This window comes from Battus philenor, unplaced genomic scaffold (genome assembly GCF_028537555.1).
Source record: "Battus philenor isolate CCGP_79_NKW_IND1 unplaced genomic scaffold, ilBatPhil1.0.hap1 SCAF_17, whole genome shotgun sequence".
In the NCBI taxonomy this organism is placed as follows: domain Eukaryota; kingdom Metazoa; phylum Arthropoda; class Insecta; order Lepidoptera; family Papilionidae; genus Battus; species Battus philenor.
The window spans coordinates 5,456,866-5,479,044 of record NW_027181679.1 but is presented as its reverse complement, the minus strand read 5'-3'; the positions used below and the strand labels follow the sequence as shown (position 1 = coordinate 5,479,044).

The following is a 22,179-nucleotide window of genomic DNA, read 5'->3' as shown; positions in this document are numbered from 1 at the left end:
ACTTCTTTTCCCTTAACTTCGTATCTTCTTAATTTCAAACATGTGGTTCAGGATTCGCGTCTGTGGCGCAGTTGTTACCTACAAAATCTTTCATTCGGAACTTAATAAGACACCCTTATACAACGGTGGAGAGATCGGCATTACCTACTATAAATAAATTATCCTTCTTTTGTTTAATAAACTTCTTTTATTTATTATTACATAAGAACTGCTGCAAATGTCTGTTATGTCAAAACCTCCGCCTACGACGTGACAGGGAGTGAATATTTATCGGGGTCATCTTCATATTTTGACTCGTGTCGTCTGACTTATAACAGAATCTGGACTCATCTGTAAAGATTACATCTAACTTAAACGTCATTCTAATACGATGCAAAAAAGCTGAGCTTCTGAAGACTTCCGCTAAGCAAATGGAATCTGGCAGCATATACTCTGTACCACTCTTTAATTTATTATTTGGCGAACCTCCTGTGAGTTTATTTCTTAACTCGGCAGAAGTTGATACTATTTACTATTACTCGTCTATCACTGTGTTCTTTTTATTAGTATACTCTCAAGTCGATGGGCTATTATTAAGAAATATCTTAAACATTATATTTACGAGCGTCTTCATTATAAGTCGGTTATATTTAAATTTATATTTACTTCGCTAGAAGATATCTGAAAACACTGAGAGGCGGCTTTAATTTTAAAACATTAAATTTAGATACATTTACTCAATATTTAAAAATTAGAGTCATCCTTTTAATATTAATCAAAGAAATTATAAGTTATCTGAAAATATTTATAGATTAAAGAGAACTAAAGTTTTCTTTAAAATTGTGTGATACTCGACTTCCACGGTTGGACACACACCTCATCCATAGTTCTCCATTAAGACCGGTTGAAAGGGACCCGCATCCAGCATCTCCCGAGGTCCTGTGTCCGCTTTGTGAACGAATCTTTGAGGGCCAGCGGCCATCTTGTTTGCGTGCTTTGCGGACTGTCCACTGCGACTGCAAGTTGGCCAATCCGTTAGGCTATGTTATTCATCAAATTAACTATTAGGAAATAAGAAAAGTTTTTATCTCTCCTTTTTTATTACCCACTGTTTATGTATTACTACTGTCTGTTATGCTTAGGACAAACGGTTCTTGTCGGCATGAGCATCTGCATATAACGCCACCATCGTTATCACTTTCCTGTATGTTGTTAGAAAGCAGCTTACAAGTAGAACGTTTTTTATTTCTCGAGGTGGCAAATGCAATCACAGACGTATCGTGCATTAAAAGATAACCAACACCATCCTTCCTAATATCGGGTTAATACTCATATTCCATACTGAAAGTCAATCTTTATTTGTATCTTTTGATGGCGGTCGGTGGATTTAACGCCCATAAAAAACTTCGATTGTATCTTATTAGGCAAAATAATTTGGTAATTACCACACCTTGTGTTTTTTTAAACCAAAATTTCAAAGATAAATTAAAAATGTCTCAAATGATTTTGTACCATTTGATGACGACTAAAGCGTTTATCCGATAATAACTAATACGCCTTTCCCATTACGTTGTGGTGCTTCAGCTGATGGTACTACATCATTTCAATTGTAAGACATCCACTGCTCGATATAGGCCCCAAGATTTCGAATAGGGACGGTTGCAAGCCGCCTGCATCCTGCGTCGATCTTAACAAAGACATTTATTTAACACGTTAACTTTCTCTAATTAAAATTCTTGTGAAAAAATCGACTTTATAAAATAAAATATTAAACTAGTAATTTTTTGTAAAAAATATTTTAAGATAACTTAACATAATTAAAAATAGACTTTATATTAAATTACTGTTATATAAAAAGTTGCTTGGCTGAAGTTGCTGTATAAAGAATTATGATATGATAAAGAATTGCGAGCACACAATATTATGTACGGCGACCGCAATTACCTCGGTAAGAGAACAACTTAAACACACTGAGGTAGTAAAGTGCAGCGAAAGTGTTTTGGTGTCCGCCAAATGATAATCTGTATCGAGAGCCGCAAGTACTTATGCAACCGACTGGTGCCCAACGCCATTCGTAAGCGCACACTTTGGGGGCCGCACCATCTCGCAGTTATTGTACGAGCTCGTAACAGACCAGCAAGAGGCTCAAGTGTTACCTTTGTGATCTAATGTGACATTTATTAAAAGTGATTTAATAGTAAAATGCAGCACCGAGGGGTTTTAATATTATTCATTTTATTCGCTGTTTCTCTGAATTTGTGTAAGTTTTTCTGCTTTTATAACGTTTTAACGTAATTTAACAGTATTGATCATAACAATTCTAAGAGCAGACTTAAAAAAGAAAAAAAATCGTACAAAAAATCAACGAAAAAATCACCGAATCGTTTAAAATTTTGCAGCATCACTATGTTATACAATCGAATTCAAGAAATTAACGAATTTTGCTTTTTTTCCTAAATGCAAATTAAATCAATTTCTAAATCCTTTTATATTAAATAATTTACAGTTTGCTAACTCAACTTAGCAATTTATTTATTAATTATTATTTTATTAAATACTAATTACTTATTCGTAGTTCATGAATTTATACAATCATTTATAAAAGTTTATCGTGATTGATTTATCTGTTACTTAAAAACAAAATTATACAATTGAAGCACTTTATCCCTTGGGACATACATTTTAATATTTTTTAATTTAACTACGAGTTTCAAATTAAAATAGTGAAGATGATTTATTTTCTCAATCTTTTAAAGAATCTTATAATTATTTTTATATATTTGACTAATATTTTTATATATAAGTGATCATATAGATAATCAAAAATTGTTGTGGTGTATAGTTTTAAAAGTAGCGTACAGTTAAAAACATGACATAACATAAGCAGTATCTTATATAAACTTTGCATCAAGTCGTTACACCCATTTTTGGGCTTTGAAAGTGTCTATATATTTGGGAATGCTGCACGTCAATACTGACGAAGCTGAAGGATATGTTTTGAAGTATATAGTTGGGAAATGTAACATGTGATTTTTGAAATTTCAAGCTACTTTAGCACTAAAATTGACTTTCATTACTTTTACATAATTTGCTATTATATAAATGAGGGCAGCAACGGGTGTTGTCATAATATGTTTACAAAGAAAAACTTTAATGATTACTTACTTTTTATCCGGTCTTGCTTAATTCAGCTGTCTTAGTTTTATGCAAGATCTTCTTAAAAGTCTTATCAATTTTAAATATTAAATGTAAAATGCGCTTTGATTAATTTAAATATTTAGTTCTAATGATAATATAAAAAAATAAATTTATATAATTTAATAATAAGAATATGAGAACAGTAAACATATATTATTTTTTCTGTGTTTTGAAGAACTTCTTATTCTCATCACTTTTATATACATTTTTTGTACATACATAAATTGCATATATTTAGTGTTTTGCACGTATATATTAATATCATTGTAACTAAACATTTGATGTAAAATTATAAAACGGGTGATGATATAATCAACTTTATAGTTTTTTTTTATGTATAGTACATACATTTAATTTATCTCTACATTGTTGCTAACCTTTAAAATATTATGAATATTAGTGAAAAGTAGTGCCAACGTAATAATTACGGCAATATTTATAATAGGTTAAAATTACAATAGTCCGTCTTAAAACGTTTTTACCTTTCTAATACGTCTGTTAGTTCTCTAGCAATAGTTTTTATTTTGAAAGTATAATGAATAAATAAGAGAACGAAGTTTATGTAATTTCAAAGTTTTTGGTCAAATTTCTATGACAAGATACGCTACTTTAAATGTATTATAATAATAATCAATAACATGATAATAATAAAAAAATCTCTATGTTGCATTATACCATTTTCGTGCTTTCGTTCCTATATTAAGAGGATCAATAGGCGTTGACTTCTATATTCTGTGATATATACAATTTTGGTATACACTTCACCCTAATTTTTTCGAACGATTGCTTCTTAAATAAAACTCCATTTTGAATCTCAGTTAAGAATAGAGATGGGCATCCGTAAATTATAGCTGCGACATCATCAGAATTTTATTGGTATATTTATGGCCATAGTTTATTTAATTGAAAATATAATTTAATTGAAATGAAAAAATAACTAATTAATGAATTAACTTAACAACTAGCTACCCTAGTTATTTATAACAAAAGAATCAAGGTAAATTTTTTTGTTTGTTAATTTACATTACTGAATATATGAAAACCTAAATTAAAACGTTTTTGAACCATCACCAAGATAGATAATTTTCAGATTCATTAATTATAAGCTTCGTTAGTTCAATAATTGATATATTTATTAAGATGAAGGGTTAATCTTTGCGTTGTACCCGCACACTGCCACTTCAAACGAGCTTCGAGCTACGTCGGAGACCTTGGTGCTTCTAAGAATCTCCTCATCTATGATTCGAATTCGCAACGAAACTCCAAGCAAAGCCCTTTGCTCTCTGGATGACCTTGAGCCTTCTTATAACGGCCATCGTCTATAATATATACGCCACAAGTAATTTACATTCATAAAATATCGCAATAAATGAACACGAGTAATTTGTAAACGATATATTGTTTTTTTTTATTATATAACAAACTAGGAATAAATTGAGGAAATAAGTTAAAACGAAAGTACTTGGCGTGGTTAATATGCAAGTATTGAGTAACATATAATTTAAACGCCTATTCCGTAATTATTTCTTGAAGACTTCTCTTTCACAAACTTGAACCAGCTATGCTGGATATTATTTACCATTTTTAAATGTTCAATTTATCACCATAAAGTCTTTGTTTAGAATCGTCTTTGTTCTGTTTCGTTTTATTCAATAACGTTCATAAGTTTTACCAACTATTGTTTTTCATTTTCATCTTAACCTTGCGTATAGGTCAACTGGGGAAATCTCACCTTAATATTTATAAATAAAAGATTTGTTACAGTAACTTAAGAATGTACCTAATTCATTCTTACTAGATCGAGCTCAAGGCTTATGGCGGATTAAATTGGATATAATACAGCCAATTATGGTTCCTAACACGTTGAAAGTAATACATAACACTTCAATTATAACATGAAGTACTCATTCCTTTTATTCCTCTTATTTTAGATATAAGCATAAGTTTTAAAGTATAACATAGATTTTGAGGTATGAGTATATTCTAGTTAGAGAAAAGTTTAGTGAAGCAAATATTATGACGGTACACAGTCGAAAATTTTGAGAATGCCTATGAATTATAAAAAAATTTAGAAAAATAGCGTTGTATAAAGGATTAACATAAGAGGTAAAGAAGCTTGTTATACCTATCTCCAGGCTTCATAAAATTAGTAACACTTGTGGGGCGGTCCGAGTTTGTTATGGACTTTTCTCTGATCAGGTCTCGTTGGGACTCCACGTAGCTTTAAGTTATGAGATGCTTTTATATGAATCATTATAAATGATCATCAGTGCATAGTAACTTGACTAAGTTAATAAATACTTTATGAAAATGCGTTGCGAGACTAGGTTGCTGTACTCTAAAATAAAAAGGGAAATTGAGTAATAACACTACATTAGCTGCGCAATATTTAAGTACTTTTCCGGAATCGAAAGGTTTTAACTCAATATGTCAGTAAACAATTACTTGACGTTGATCAAATGAAAAACAAAAAAGTCTCGTTCAAAACTGTCGAACTTCCAGGTAAATAAGGTCATAAGCTCAAGAGTCAATGGTCCGATCTTTCACTTTTGCTTTTTGAAAGACCTACAAACCTGATTCTTTCGCCTTAATGGAATATTCCATTACAGTTTTTGTATGATTGGACTTACGTAATAAAATTACATACAAATTAACTTGACAACGTTATAAGACATTGTGTTCTTTGTACCTCAAGCGCCAGTCACTTAATAGAAAGAATTTTCTTACTCTTAGGGTCCGATTAAGGGTGACTTGAACAAGGTTTAATAGGAGATGCTTACGCATATTATGCGAGTGGTGAAGTTTCCTGTTCTTCAGATTGGGAAATTTCTTCCGCGGATAGTTCGCGCGCGATGTACTTAGTACTACGCGGAGTACTTGTTCCTCTGGGAGGATGTACGTGTGAAAATACACGTTCTTTTCGCGCATGAAGTGCGTGACCGATCTAAGCTTGTCTGCCGTTTCTAGGTGGAGCTTGATGCCCTTGCCGGTAGTCGTGGCCACATGTTTGTATTTATAGACCACGACCGAACATACAATAGCCTATTGGTCTGTCGAATGGTTTAGATTGGAGGAAGATTTTTGTTGGCTCCTAAGGGGTGGGGGGGTAACCTGACATGGCGCTTTGGCCTTGTCAGCAGCCGTGAACTGGGGCTTTAGTGCAGACGAAGATGGTGCCATCTTTTGCCTCACCTCCGGTGAAAACGGAGGCGCAGGTTTTTGTGCCTTTGTGAGCACGGGGGAAGTGGCCGTAGATGAGACCTGGTAGGAACGCTTTTTGGGTTGTACCGTCATAAACCCTACATTTCCGGTCTCCATTTCGAAAACAGCGGCACCGAAGCGGGGGCCCTTGAAGAGAACTAGGAGGCACCCTGTGAGGCTAAGATCACAGCTAAAGCTTCCGGATAGTATGCCTCGAGAAAGGCGAGTATCGCCTTAACATCAGCCATCTTACAGTTCCCTATGAGGGTTCGTACGTGCGTCCCGGGGTGAGTGCACCTATCATCCTCCCTGTTGGGATTGCAGGGGGGGGGGAGGGTTCCTACTGCCCGAAGCGTCTGAATGTAGATCTTATTATGCACTCGGGTGTGTGCTTAAATCTAAAACTACCCGCGAGCTCTAATAGGCCTGGTCGTGAACTGATGCTGTCTAGAGACCTTCTCAAGGCCCGTGATATCGGTCCCTTACGAACTTCATGGTTCTCTGAAAAAGAACCGCGAGCTGTTGCGAGCGCTGACGTATTCATTAACTTTGAAACAAATTATTCACACGTAAATAAACACACGCTCCACGTTGTGAAAATTACGCTTCGCAGTTTATCCTATTTGTGATAAAAAAAATTTTATCAAAGCGGGAGCCTGGCGATAAACAAAAAAATTCAGTTCGCCGCAGCGGGCCGAAACCTTTTGTGCGCACATGCTGCCGGTTAGATGTCGACGGCCAACGAAAGCAGGCAAGGGCTTAGTTTCGGTTAGCGATACGGAGGGCGAGAGAGTCACAAGACATGTCTGAATGCTTCTTTTTCTTGCTGAATGCGACAATCTATTAACTTCTGGCAATACATAGTCTGCAGGGTCAGATAGTAAATAATGATTAATTTTTTTCGTCTTCATGTGTCACCGACAGACTGGCACTGTAAGGCATAGGCTAGTAAAAATCGCCACGATGACCGGTGTGGAGCTGCCCGCATCCAGCGAATTCGCTCGAACTTAACTATGTCGCACATCCATCTATTGGGGAGACTAACCACGCCGCGTCTATATTGGCGCATAATCGGCACTCGAAAGTTAATAATAAGTAATATTAATATAAAGCATATTAATAATTCGAAATTTGACAACGATAATTATGTGTTACGTTATATTTTATTATATTATTTAAATCTGGTAAATATTTTTTTTCTAAAACATTGAACTTTGGATACAGTATACCATACATTAATTGACGGCAAATGAGCTACACTTATACTTACCCAGTCATCCTGCTTAGAGAAAGACGTGATATATACAGACATGTTGCTCAGAATTATGCAATTTAAGTGGCTTTAAAATTGTTATGTAATTTAAAGAAATTCCGCGTGTTTACGTTGGCAACTTGTACTTTCATTCGGAAATTTGTTTAAATTTATATTACTTGTCAATAAATGACCTAGTTGTGTCTTAGTTGTAATAAATTAGTTAAAATGAAAGAACACAGTGTCTATTAAAAGTATAGTAAGACTTATAGTAGTAACAGTCAAAATACTCCATGGAGCGTCCGCCGAAGCGATTTAAGAACTCGGCGGCCTGTCATTCCGGTGAAATAGTAGTATGTAGAGGCTCGAACGGGAGCCCGGCTAGGTGCTTCCTGCGCCCTACCGCATCGAACCCTCGGAATCACTTGCAAATGCCACTAAAGCTGCAGTGTAAAAATAATTTCAAAAACAATGGACAAACCCGATGTATCGTATAAATTATACTTATTACTTATTCTCTGTTGATGTAGTTGCTGTTAGCCCAAGGGCTTTTACAGCTTCATCGGGGCCGAGTTCATGGAGCGGAAAGGTCCGTGAACTTAAACGAATAAAATGTATGTACCAAATGCTTATACGTGCATAAGTTAAAACGCGGAATAACAATAGAAATAAAACAATTTACATTACATTTTATAAGTTGAATTTTAAGAAATGTTTGAGATAACCATTGATTAGAGTAAGGGATAAAGTCCTTTACATACTTCGCGTGATTGAGACGTTCATTTGATCTCGCGTGCACCACTACAATAAAGATCATAAGCATTAAGAGGTAACGTATTTAATAGCAGTGCACCAAGTATGTTTTTAAATTTTGTCAAGTTAATCTTACAGCTTAGACACACAACCATTTAAATGTTATTAAGTAATTAATTAGAGTTATTTAACGACTGTGTTGCATAAAACACAATATGAAAAGATTATATAGCTATACAGAGTGATTGGTTGTGGTTGTAAATGTATATAGGGTTACAAAGGGGTAAATGTAAAACTTTTATTTTATGGCATAAACACATTATCCAAAAAAGTTTTGATAGTATTGTAAGGTAAAATGTTTTGAAAATTCTAATTGCTACTTATTAAAATTAAATTAATAAGTAGTAATTAGATTATGTATTATTAATTATGAATGAATTCTCCCTGCAGAGTTGGTACTGCCAGAAGTTTTTGGCCTGTTCTAGCCATTCCGATAGAAAAAATTGACATATTTCAAAGAGACCACTTTATACCGGCACGATTGGATAAAGTACATATAATAAAGTTTTAAAGTTATTTTACTGACAAATGACCCCTACATTCGCCCCATTAAAATGTTACACCCATAACAAATCACCTTTTAGAAATATACAATCTTGATAAAAGATTTAATTGCTAGTAAGCCTTTGAAACTTTTCAACTTAAACGAAATTAATGGTGTCATAGATCAATGACCCAATGTAGTGAAACAATTGTCCAAATAAAAAGTTTTTGCAGGAATGTCTCAATACAAGTAAATTGAGATTTTACTAAAGTCTCGATGAAAACTTATTTATTGAGTCCGTGCCAGCAACCATAGTTTTAACATTGCGAGCACTTTAATGAATTATTAATTTTTATGACTTAATGTTTGTTCTATTCGTTAGATTATAAGCAAATTAAGTTACGAAACGTGGCCGAGCTATTTACCCACTTCACGGTGCATTTATTTTGACCTTCGTCCGTGCAGCCGGCCCGGCGGCCACCACTCTCTCAAACAATACAGTAACAATCTTGCTACAATTTATTCCTGCAAAATATCTGCATTAATTATACATATCTTTTATTGTGGCAATAATTAACACCACAATGTTACCTCAATTCAATTTCATTTATCAGTAAAGTTGTTATAATATTCACATTATTATTATTAAAAATATTAATTATCCAATGCTGATGACAGGTTGATAAAGTGGCAAGTTTATCAGAAATTTCACAACTATTACTATAATTACACTTTAGTTGCTATTTCCTTTCACTGTATGACTTATACTAAAGTATATTGATGAAAAACATAAAAGATAACAAAAAATGTCTCGACAATTATTCCAGGTGCAACGAAAATATTTCAATAATTTTAGAGTTGGTCTCATTTAAAAGATTGTTATAGTTAACGAAATGTGGTGATATCTGTGACGACAGAAATCCATATCGGTGGATCACCGTTGTTAAAACAATCACCTGTGAAATAGATCGGCATTTACATTATTTACTTCGCAGGTTTATGAGGGCAGAGAGCAGATGTCGCTTATCCTAAACATCGTTTTAAGTGGCAAATGTCGAGGCCTCGATCAAGATTCAAATTAGGCCACTATATACTATTTCATAATCGGATACTATTTGTACGCAAAGTTTTAACTAAATTTAATTTAAACATTATGCAAATCAGATAACTATAACTAAAGTACCCAAAACAGAATGCAAACGTAAATTAATAGATACACACATACAGAGTAATAATAACAATATAAAAACTTTTTGTTTTTTGCGCAATGTTTAATAACAAACAACAGTGCTATAGAAATAGGTTTTAAAAGCTTACATAAAAAGTATCTCAGCTCCATATCAAGTTATTCAAAAGTACCAAAATTAAATAGTCATCACCATCATGTCAACCGATAAAAGCTCACTGCAGGGCATGCCTATGCATCCCTCAATGATCGGCACGGTGGCCACAGTGGCCACGGACTACCCTCATCCAGCGACTTAACCATGTCGTCCGACCTCCTAGCGGACGGCCTACCCACTCCGCGTCTATCAGTTCATAGTCGCCACTCAAGAATCTTTCGGTATCAACTCATATCGGTAAATAAAAATAAAAACATTACTAATTAAATATATAATGGTATTTATTGAAAGTATGTAATTGTGTATATAACAGAATTTTTAATTATTCTGTAATCCAATACAAACGGCTTGTGAATCGAGCCGGCGGTCGCTCTTTCGAATCGGGCAAGGAGGGCGTGGCGTCCGGATACTTCTTTTTGCACGGACAAGGCGGCAACGCGGGAGGAGAAGATGAACTACAGTGCACACGCGGCCGTGTAAAGTGCCCAAAATCAGGTCTTTCCATGTCTAGTTTATCAAGCATGCACTTATCAAATACGGCTTGCGTTTTCCGGCAATATTTGAACGAGTAATCCCCAGAGCTTTTATCGACGCAGTTGGCGTATTGGTTGAATTCTGCCATGCAATGCTTTTTAACCTTTTTAAAAAAATTCATTGTGCACGCGGTCACTTTCTTACCGAGGTCGATGCAGGCCCGAGGGTCATGTAACTCATATCGACATAACATAAACTCGTTATTGATGGCTTCGCAATCTTTCCCCAAGAAAGGTGCAGCGCTCATTAGCGTATTCGTCGTAACGTTCACCTCCGGAACTGTAAGCGAGTTGCAATCCGGTAACTTCACTTCTTTTGTTACCATAATTAAAGATGCAATTTTAATATTAATAATTATCTAAAATTTAATACTTTTTTACAGCAATCTGACATGTAATATATGTTTAAATTGTCACTGCCATCATAGCTTTTGAATTGTGATTTCTTCTTTTATTTCATATATTAAATGTAGCCAGGAAAATCAACTCATATCAACTCAATCAAGTTTTTTTTTCAAATAAAAATATTTCAAGTACTATAATCAGGTGAACAAATAGGAACCGTTTATCCTGATCCCCCTAGATAATTTCCATGATTTCTTGTATTTACGATAATATGATAAACTATAAGATTTGATATAAATACAAAAATAAAGCATCACGCATCGTGTGCAAGGCAAGTGCAAATATTTTTATATTAAGTCATTCTTGCACGTTCGAATTTAAATCCGAGGGCCCAAAGAAGATTTTATATTTTTCAGGAGAAATGTAACATAACATTTATTTATTAATTTATTAAAATTGTTATACACATAGGTTCGTTCACTGTGACCACTTGTGTATGTCATGAGAACAATAGAACCTAAATTAATAACAACTAGAATTAGATTAAGTTCCCCTATAATGGCATCCTTCAAAGCTATGAGGTTTCTAATCGCGCCCTAAAAACACAATCAACTCAGATAGGTTTTTTTGTAGTCACTTTTACAACCTTGACACAGTTCCATTGCATTGCAATTCCTTTTCAAGTTTAAATACTACTTCTAGGATAGCAGCTACAATGGGATTTTTTTTAGTTTTGATCGAATAAACTTTTTAAATTTATAACATGATAATTTAGAGACATTACATGATGACGTAATGTTATACCGTACACAGTTACCTACCGAACAGAATAACAAATTTTATACAGCCTAAAGAAAGATATAACAAGTTTTACTTTATTTCTGGTGTTAACTTTATATATATATTAAATTTATCAATATTCACATGGACCAGTTTTTCGCATATACATTGAAAATTGTAAATGTTCTTGCGTGCAGGTGAAAGTCAATCATTATCCTGTCCACCCGTACGTACGAGTAGCGGCTGGCTGGACCTGTTTCCACTCCCGTGCAGAAAACATGGCGAGTGTCGCGTCATGGGCACACAGCACCTTTGCTGCAATGGCTTTTGTACTAAAGGTGTAAACAGAGCTTCACCTATTCGGTGAGTGCAATAAAGTTATTTGGTTATAAGGTTTGATTCTTAGTAGATCAGTAGATTTTGCTATTCCAAAGTAGTCTACTCAGGTATGTAACGGCATTTATTTTACGCCATTATAGTAAAAAAAAGGTGCTGCAAAAGTCTATCGTTGACAGAGGTTAAATTACAGTATCAAGAACAAGCACAGGCGATAATTATGGACTCCTTCTGTAACGGCGTCGAATAAATGCCGCCTCTGTCATATTCACTAAAAACTATAGTCCTAAAAATTAAATTTCAACCTATTTTTATACTATTGGCTGCAAAAAATCCGTTTCTCGGCGACGATTAAACTAATTTGAATTTTTATTTATACTCATGTATTTAAACTTACGATTTGTAATAAAAACTTCCAGAACTATTTCAATTTTAATTATTAACTAATAATACTATAAAAAATTCTTAACATAATAGTTAATCTGTGTAATAATAATAATAAAATGCTATCTATGTAAATAAATACAAATTGTCAAATGAGTTAGCCACAAATTTGACAATTAATAAAAAAAGGTAAAAATTTCGTTAATTAAGACTATTTCGGCTATTTTTCCGTTGAAACACGGGGATGGTACTTAAGCATAGTGAAGTAGAAAATTTGCAAAGAAAAGAACATTTTTTCCTTGCCCATAATGTTGGCAACCAAAAAAATTATTGTTACTATAAAACATTACAATGAAAGTATAATCATATCACTCAAATTTAGGAGTGTACAAAGTAAAAACAATTTTGATGTAGTCGTTGATTATCATGTAATAGGAATTAAAAATAAAAATACAAACTCAAACTACGAAGACTATATCTGTCGTGGTAATCAATATTATAATAAATGCTTCCTATTTACATTGGTATTTTAATGAATTTGATTGTTTATATTTTTAAACTAAAAAATCGTTAAGACATGCAATTCGTGACAATAAAATTTTTATGACATTATATCAATACCATTTAATAAACTGTTAAAGTTACCTCAAAAGTAAAATATCTATTACGATTTATAAATAATTTGGTTATCGACTAGCAAGACATTAATTTTTTCGCTATATAACTGCGCTAATAAAAAGTGAGTGGCTGGGTCAAATCCATCTGATGAAGCCATCGTTATTCGCAATAAAATTACTCAATAAATTAATTTGTAATAGCTTTAAACTCTTTTTTATAAATAATTGCTTTTACTATTGGTTTCCTGAACCTAATTCAAATATATTGTGTCTTAAAAAACTTTATCTGTACTGTCATTTGCTTTAAATATCCCGAAATAATAGTTTTGTTTTTTTTTTTTGGTTAGTGACTAATTCTGTGTGCCTATGGGTGATGGGATTGCGTAGAGATTTGATAGACGCAATAGTCAGTAACATTATTAAGCTGACAAGACTTTCGTTTTATTTCTTCATTGTTAATAGTAAAACCAGACCTAAACGTGATGACAGTAAAAAGTATTTTTAATTCGAAAATATGATCAAGGTGAATTTCGGCTCCATCGGGAACTGTTTAACGGCAGTGTTTGTGCATGTTTCGAGGTCGGGAGCAGTTACCTCTGGGACCGCGCAGCTAAGTAAAAGAAATAAATGATGCAATTGCTCAAAAGAAGGCTTCGGAGGCAGCCCATGGGCTTATACACTGTAAGGTGTAACTAAATCACTTTCAACGCTCTACCAATCCTAATCCGCCGAAGCTAAAAGTGGCAAAGATTACCATTTTCTGTACCCCTAGTTCTCACGCCATGTTACACTTTCTGCGACTCCCTGGAAATACAAAATTAGGCCACAAAAAGATCACTCTTGCCATGAATATAATACATAATTGTAATTTTATGATAATCACGAATTTGTAATAAAAATTAAATATCTGAAAAAAACGGATGTTCAGATGTCCATGGTATCTTAAATGTGCATGATTATATATCCATTATCCAAAGGGCAATTAAAATTAATCTCAAAGATATTTAATAATGAATTACCTTAACCGACAATTTTATGGATGCTCAAACATCTGTTAAGACATTACAATGTTTAAAACGAATCGTTACGAAATTATATTGCAATGCACAACTTTGTTACTACTATGAACATCGACACTGAAGTCTCGTTACATTTAACTAGTGAAATATTATTATGAAATTTATTAATATTATCTACTAATTATGTGAGTTTATGATACTATAGTCTGTTCGCGTTAAGAATGCGGTGAATCATCGTCTACCGGCTTAGCCACTATCTAATTACCCTTTGCGCTCGAAAGCGTCTTTAATTTAAGAACGATTTGATTGGTTACGTGGCGTGGAATAGACCGGGTGGAATATGCGGGCAGTGATGATTTCCTACATTAATATTGCAAACGCACTGTAGCTATTTAATCACACGAAACAGAGGTCTCTAGTCTTTGGGGAAATCCTTGTTTGTATCATTACTACACATCATTTTGAAGCATATATAATGGTAGCAAAAAAAAAAATATTAAATGTTAATGTCGTTTTTGGTCGTTGTCAGCTGGAAATTTGCTCCCGTTCGCTACTTCCCCACATTGTCAAATACAACATTAATGTCAAAAACAACCAAACTCGAATAGGAATGCTAAACGCGAAAATCTCGAATGACACTACCTTAACAAATTAAAAGGTGTACGGCCCGAGTCGGGATCAAGAAAGTCCTCGGGTTTAATGCCCTTCCACCACAAATCCGATGAAGCTATGAACGCCAACAGCAAAACTCCGTGATTAAAAACAAAACTAAAACTTATATAACTTAGTTATAACTTATTCTCTCATATTTAAAATCACTCACTAACTCCATATTTAAAATCGTTCGAAGTTCTTTTTTATTTTTATTAGAAGTATTTAGATTGTAACAAATAATTAGATTACTCTCATCGCACTAACCTCACTTTCATCATCTATCACAAGCCATTCGAAGTCATTTACGAATTTTGTAGAACTAGTGAAGAAACAAGCCAAAGTAGTGTAGTCGAGTTGAGTAGCAGTACCAGTAGCACCAGCACAACCACTTCAACCAGCACCAGCACCAGTACCAGTACCAGCACCACAACGACTTCCACCACCACAACTACTACAACTCCGAGTACTACCAGTTCAACGACCACCACAACGACGACTGCAGCCCCTACAACTACTACAACGACGACGGAGGCACCCAGACCATTCTTCCAGCTGTTACCTATACAAAACCCCTCAACTTCAGCCCCTGCAGCACCTGCTAAAATTGGTAAGTAATTATTTCTTGTATTGTAATTTTTTTATTTAAACACTTTTTGTATAATGAATAACGGCGAACTTAATGCTGAAGGTTATTTCCACCAGTTAACCAGTTTCAGTGCAGTGCAGAGTTAAATTAACGGCAGGTGAAGCAAGTAAATATCATAACAGAGAGAAACATCAAAATGAAAAAATTAGCAAAATAAGAAACATCTAATGTAATTGTACTAATGACTACTACTAAGCACAATGGTATATTAATATGATATGATACGTATACTCGTATATGCATCATATTACATTTATACCTTTTCATATACTATATATCCTAATATCATACGGGTACTATTTATACAAGCAAAATAAATAATATAAAACAGTTTTTGCGAATTCCAATTGTAAATTAATTACTTTGAAACTTGTTATTACTGTTTCTATTATATTATGTTATTCGCTGGGGCCGAAAGGTTTTCAAGTGGTAGCTGCGACCAAGTAGATGTGGCGTGGACAGATACCCCACGATACTTAATGTGAACAGCGCAAGTCCTGTAATCGTGGCGATCTCTAAGAGAAGCCTATGTCTTTCAGTTGGCGATTATCCCCGGACATGGTGATGATGATTAGTCCTTCGTTTCAGTTGCTCTGTGACCGTGTGTTTACTTTTGTATGTTGTCTCTACTTGTCGCGATCTCCTCTTGTGGTGGCTTTACAAAAAAGACGGGTTTTGATAAATCTTGAGAAGGATTCTTCCTTTTTCAGACATGTAGTTTTTTGGCCTGTGAAATCAGTCCGACGATTTTTCTCAAGATAATCTTTTTTCTGGAGGTCTTAGTATGTAGATATGAAAGTTATTACTTGAGCTAGGCATTCGCTAGTAACCGATATAGCCCAAAGGATTGGCAAAATAAAATGACAGTGGGCGGACCAGATGCAGGACGGATGGCTAGGCCCTTAAGATTGTGGAGTGGAGACCATAGACCAGCAAGCGCAGCGCAGAATGTCCACACACAACATTGTCAAGGTCGTCGAAGGATGCTGATAAAAAAGCCAATACCCTGCAGTGGGCGTCCTACGGCTAAAATGATGATGGCTTTCCTAAATCCGATTGTTTTACATATACAATTGTTTTACATAAACAATTGATTCTTAATTCCCTAATCCGATTATTTTACATATTCAATAGTATTGATTCGTAATTATGTTACACAATTTAAAGTTATTTTGACTTAATTCCTCGGCGATACGATTAACCAGTTACGATTTAAATGCAGGAAAAACGCAAAAATTTGTGTGTCCTAAAAAACCAGCACCAGTGGTTTTATTTCCCATCCCGTGCGAGACCAATTCCCAATGCAGAGCAAGCAGCGGGTCTGATCAAGTGTGCTGTCAGAATCGCTGCGTAAAAGGGGATCCCGCTCCACGGCCTACTGTACAACAATCTCATCAACGTAAGTACTCCTTCAAGTATTTTAAGTATTCCTCACTAAGTAAGAAAAGGACCAATATTTAGCCACTTCCGCATATGCAGTAGTAGTCGTGCAACAAAGTGCACCGCCCGCCAGCCAGTCAAATCACTCAACACGTGTTTCAACCCTCCACGGGGCCTCTTCAGGAGTTATGTTACACCGATGAGTGCCAAATACAGAGTTTGGCACTCTCTCACTCTATTCTTACTTAGGATGGACTTCTGCAAGATAACGCCTGAAATTTTTACGTAAATATTTTTATAAAAATAGCATTACTTTTAATCTCAAATCATGTAGACTGTAAAACTTTTCATCGATATAATTGTAATAGAAAAATTTTAAAACTCCTTTATTACAAAGGTTGATAGAGACGACCTTGTTAAGGTAATCAGTAGACATTGGATGGAAGCCGCTTTCAACCGGTCTTCAATCTGAGGTGGAAGGTAAGCCCGACAATGGACACATCCTTTGACTGAAATGATGATGATGATAATACCTATATTGATATATATACACATAATATAATTATACTAAGCACTCACAACGAACAACGAAATGGTGGTTTAAAATAACAAAATTACAGCACTTCTCGGCGTCATCCCACGTGAGTGCCCGGAAGCGCCGTTGGGAGAGTTGCTGTTTGAGGTACAATCGTGTAAATCGGACGCGGACTGCTGGCCCCGGTTGTGCTGCCCCGACGGCACCCGTTCTTACTGCCGAACGGCACGCGCGAGACTCGACCTCGTGCCCGTCGCCAACGCCATCGATGGACGTAAGATTATTAGGAAAATATGAAATAAATAACTCATCTTTGCCTGCAACATGTATTAGCCTCGTAATGTTCTAATAGCGAGGAAACAAGGCGCCTGACAGAAAATATGAACCACCTATTATAGATTAACGGGTGTCATACGAACGTTATGGCAGTTTTCTCCTTGTACACTTACACTTTCATAGATCTTAGTCGTAGGTTATTTTTCCAACCGAATAAAAATGATGAAATTATTTTTATTATTAATTTTTTACTAATAATTTTTATCACATTTTTTTACGGTGGCCGGTTTTTGAATCAATGAAATCAATTAATAATCGTTTTTAGGATCACTCCAGTCGTTTGCATCCTAATTCAAACGAAACTGGTGGTACGATGTGCTCAGTAATTTGGTAATTAATATTTCCATTGAATATCATTAATTCTGTTCGTCTTTAATTAAAAGGGAACAGTTAAACACACAAATGCTAACTTTCGAAATTAAGAATGCATCACGTATGTTCCATTATGTTTCTTCTACAACTCATGTTCTAAATAATACCATCATGTTTGACTTTCTAGCTTTACGGTCTTTCGAACAATACGTGCAATGTACAGCTCCGCCTCAGTACGATCCATTTCCTCAACGATGCAGTTCTAGCGTAGATTGTTTTCCTAATCTATGCTGTGCAGAAGGCGGCAAGAAACATTGTCGACCGCCACAACGTAGTCTTTTCTCTCTTCTTGCTGGAGTCACGCAGGTGAGACATTTTTTATCCAGTGTACACTGTCGGACTCATGAACCGCATCAATATTCAAGACACCTTTGTAATAAACATTTTAGCCATGTATCCAAACTTTTTATACAAACTTAAATTGAAATCTATTTGGTTTGTTAACTTCATAATAGCGTAGTATCATATCCTAAGCGTATTTTTGTATACTGGAAAGGACCATTCTTTTTTTTTAGCAAAGACGATAAATGTAACAAACTTGATTTTGGTTGGTTTACTAAAAGAAATGCTTTTTACAATAAAAAAAATTGAAGCACAGGATTTCTTTATCTGATCTACATAGACCTGAATAGGTATATTAAACGGTCTTGCGGGATATTTTTTTCATTTTTGGGGAATCATTGTTCTTAGTAGTGCCACTGTTGTGGGCAGAGACTCTCTGGAATATACAGCTCCCACAGTCTAGGTCTACAGCCTTTATAAATTTTCAGTATACTCTAGAAGTTGTAGAGTGGCTTAAATCCCGCAACAATGCCACAATTTAAACGGCTTGTTTGATTTGGAGAAACTTTTGTAGTTTAAGACCTAATCAATGTTATTTGTTAGTAACAACTATTTAAATCGCAAATGAAAAAAGATAAAAAAAAATCAAAATCAAACTAATAACTGTAATTTTGAACTATAATTTTTTTTCCTAGCAATTATATTTTGTTTTTAAATTTTGTCTTTTTTAACATTAAAAGAAAGTGTCGACATTTTGATTATGTTTAATCTAAAAAGAAGTTTTTAGATTGCATACTTTTCAAAAATAATAATACGAAGGTAATCATGAAGATTAAGGTTTTATTAGTCCGTCAGTACATATCATATTTATAGTATAGGTTTATTTCTACAATACAATATCCAGAATTTCACTTTCAAATATGTACAATCAAAATAAAAAGACTTCTTTGTTTAAAGAAACAAAATTGATTTAAAATAATTTCACTCTTATTGATACAACAGACAATGTTTAATAATATTCATATTTTAATATCTACCAAATACATCTTTCCTATGATTTAAAATTATTTATTAGTTATTTCATACTTTTATGAAAACAAGGTTTTTAAAAAACATTTTGATAAAAAATTATTAATAATTAAATTTGGAGACAAAATTCTAATGTAGTTAATATTCAATATATTTTTTTTAATTTCAGAGATTTGGGTGAATCATTATTAACTGATAGTGATATTGCAGCATGTGAAACATTTCAAGGAGAATAATAACATCAACTATTTATATTTTGTACTTTTGTACGTTTAAAATAAAAACTTGTATATATTAACTTAAAGTTATTGTTTTACTTCAACATTTCGAGTATACAACCTTTACAAATTCTTCATTTTAACTGGTGAACCATGAATATTAAAATATTACCAGAAGATATACTTGAACTAAGAGAAAAAGGATATAATAAAACCACAGTTTGTTTACATTTTTTTTATTAACCTAAGATATGAATCATTTAGTCCAGCTGAAACAAACAAAATTGTTTTGATTAATTAATCACATCATTAAACATAACTTTTTAAAATAAATAATGGATTCTAAAAATAAAGTGAATATGGGTTAAAGTGTGGATTGGATATCAGATATGAAATTATAGCTTTATTAGGTAACTATCAGGTAAATAATAACAAATATATTCCAAATATATTCAGAGTTTCGACCTGTGCACAAACATTTATCAGTCTGTTCACTCTCATGTGCACAGGTATCAGTCTCAGTCACCCCACCCATTGGCACTTCAACTATCATCTGTGAAAAACTACTTATCTTTAAATATCAGCCAAAACTACAACTTTAGGTCATTTTGCTTTTGAGTATCTGAAATTTGCTCATAGTACAAGGTAAATAAAAGAAAATAAGTTTTATCTCTACATAAGATCATTAGAAGATTTAATAACAATTTCAATCTATGTGAACTGTGTGTATAGAGGGCAAAATTGGTACAGATAAAAAAAAATTTCTTTCTTTAAACTATACTGGAACAGAGTTATCTCATAGATTCCTTCAACATTTGGTAAATAATAAACTAGATGATTTAAATATTTACAGAGCTGAACTGAACCATTGAAATCTGTAATCTCTGTATACATACATATGTAAATGTCAGAAAAATTCAGCTTCAGTGTTCAGTGCACATTATGAGCATGACACTGAATGGATTTTTATGCACCACATATTGACTGCTGCCGAACTGCCTTAAACTCATGTAATATACAAATGCCACTGGCATTTGATTCAGGGCTTCAGGGAACAGAGGACTCTTTGTCTAAGAAATCCTTAAATATAGCTCGAGCTTGGGCAATTAAATGCTAGAAAATTAGGATTTGGTAGGAGAAACCAGACTCTAACCTCATGATAATTAATATGATCTGTACATAGTAGTGGATACTGAACTGATTTGAAATTAAATTTAACAAACAAAACCATCTTACTCTACTATCAAAATCTACTTAAACCAAAATAAAATCCCACTCTTGTATGTTTTGATGATGCATTTGTTAAATATTACATGCTCTATGCAATGAACTACACATACAATTCATACATGTGTACACTGAATACTACTATTAAAGCGCACAAAGAATAAAAACATGACAATTTTTAAATCAGAGTTATTTTTATATCAAAAATTGATACTTCAGTGATAGTTTCATTGCTCCATGTTTTGACATTCAACATTTGTAATTTATGAATTATTTTTAAAACTTGACAACAATGATAGTTAATTTTTTCCTCAAAAGACGAAACTGACATTTTACTTCCGAGTAAATACATATATCTTAATAATAATATTATAATTTATTAGAGACGTAAGACATAATTATCGTGTACAGTTTAAAATTGTTGGGGTATATATTTATTCGCATAACCTATACTAAAATAAAAACATTTTTACCTTCTTGAAACCGATGTCATGTGCGTATTCTCTGAAGCACTGTCTGCAAATATTCAAGCCGTATTTGCGAATAAGTCCATGTCGGTTAGAACAGGCACGGCTGAAAAAAAAGTTTAAAATGGAACACGTGCTCAAACAATATCAAAATTATATGTTGTGTGGTTAAAATATCTTATGAAAGTAACAAACCATGAACGAGATCCTTGCCCGTATCTCCGCGGATGAGAATACCAGATATTAGCATGACCCATCTTGAAAAAATGATTTTTCACCCGTTAAACGCTAGATAACACGTCCGGAATGGCGAATGCACAGAGTAAAAAGGAAGTAGTTAAATGACAGTTAATCGGCTTTGCACGTCAAAAAAGTGACAAGTTACTACAATTTATCCGCCATAGATTCACATAGACAAAGTCCGTCGTATATCAATAAGACGAGGGCGCACCACGGTTCGGTAAAGGGTTATGGTAAACTGAGTCAATAAAATATGATTAATGATGTTATAATAAATACACAAAATGGTAAAATTAATGTATTTCAGGATTCTTAGATCGTTACATTTAGAGGGGGTTCTCTATCCTAATTGAACTAAAAGACTGCTGCGGGAAGTAAACCGATTGGCTATTCCACACAGAAAGCTCTTACGATAACCTTGTGTTTATTAAAATTGCAAGGTTTTTGCGGTGCGGAAATGATGATGATGATTAAAAATGCGGAAAGTTTTATAGTGCTGCCCTTAATTA

General features: G+C 33.8%; 2 protein-coding genes and 1 pseudogene across 2 annotated transcripts; 1 reads left to right on the top strand and 2 right to left on the bottom strand.

Annotated features, from left to right (window-relative positions):
* The first annotated feature begins 2,170 nt into the window (after nucleotides 1-2,170).
* LOC137919686 (uncharacterized) lies at nucleotides 2,171-19,809 on the top strand. The gene is made up of 7 exons (XM_068762833.1): nucleotides 2,171-2,239; nucleotides 12,126-12,291; nucleotides 15,256-15,545; nucleotides 16,807-16,983; nucleotides 17,585-17,773; nucleotides 18,335-18,513; nucleotides 19,688-19,809. The coding sequence occupies exons 1-7, from the start codon at nucleotides 2,182-2,184 to the stop codon at nucleotides 19,697-19,699; spliced, it is 1,071 nt and encodes a 356-aa protein (XP_068618934.1). The 5' UTR covers nucleotides 2,171-2,181; the 3' UTR covers nucleotides 19,700-19,809.
* LOC137919972 (NADH dehydrogenase [ubiquinone] 1 alpha subcomplex subunit 8 pseudogene) lies at nucleotides 10,593-11,129 on the bottom strand (annotated as a pseudogene).
* Nucleotides 19,810-19,956: 147 nt separating the features above from the next.
* On the bottom strand, nucleotides 19,957-21,799 carry RpS29 (ribosomal protein S29). The gene is made up of 3 exons (XM_068762834.1): nucleotides 21,626-21,799; nucleotides 21,437-21,536; nucleotides 19,957-20,005 (listed from the first exon to the last, which is right to left on the bottom strand). Exons 1-3 carry the CDS (start codon nucleotides 21,685-21,687, stop codon nucleotides 19,997-19,999), a joined length of 171 nt encoding a protein of 56 aa, XP_068618935.1. The 5' UTR covers nucleotides 21,688-21,799; the 3' UTR covers nucleotides 19,957-19,996.
* Between the last annotated feature and the right edge of the window lie 380 nt (nucleotides 21,800-22,179).

Excerpts from the sequence above, each read along its gene's own strand:
- RpS29 (XM_068762834.1), bottom strand. The coding sequence starts at position 21,687 with ATGGGTCATGCTAATATCTGGTATTCTCATCCGCGGAGATACGGGCAA. Across the intron at positions 21,537-21,625 it reads GGGCAAGGATCTCGTTCATG|CCGTGCCTGTTCTAACCGAC; the intron begins GTTTGTTACTTT and ends CTTTTTTTTCAG.
- LOC137919686 (XM_068762833.1), top strand. The coding sequence starts at position 2,182 with ATGCAGCACCGAGGGGTTTTAATATTATTCATTTTATTCGCTGTTTCT. Across the intron at positions 12,292-15,255 it reads AACAGAGCTTCACCTATTCG|AACTAGTGAAGAAACAAGCC; the intron begins GTGAGTGCAATA and ends CGAATTTTGTAG. Across the intron at positions 15,546-16,806 it reads TGCAGCACCTGCTAAAATTG|GAAAAACGCAAAAATTTGTG; the intron begins GTAAGTAATTAT and ends ATTTAAATGCAG.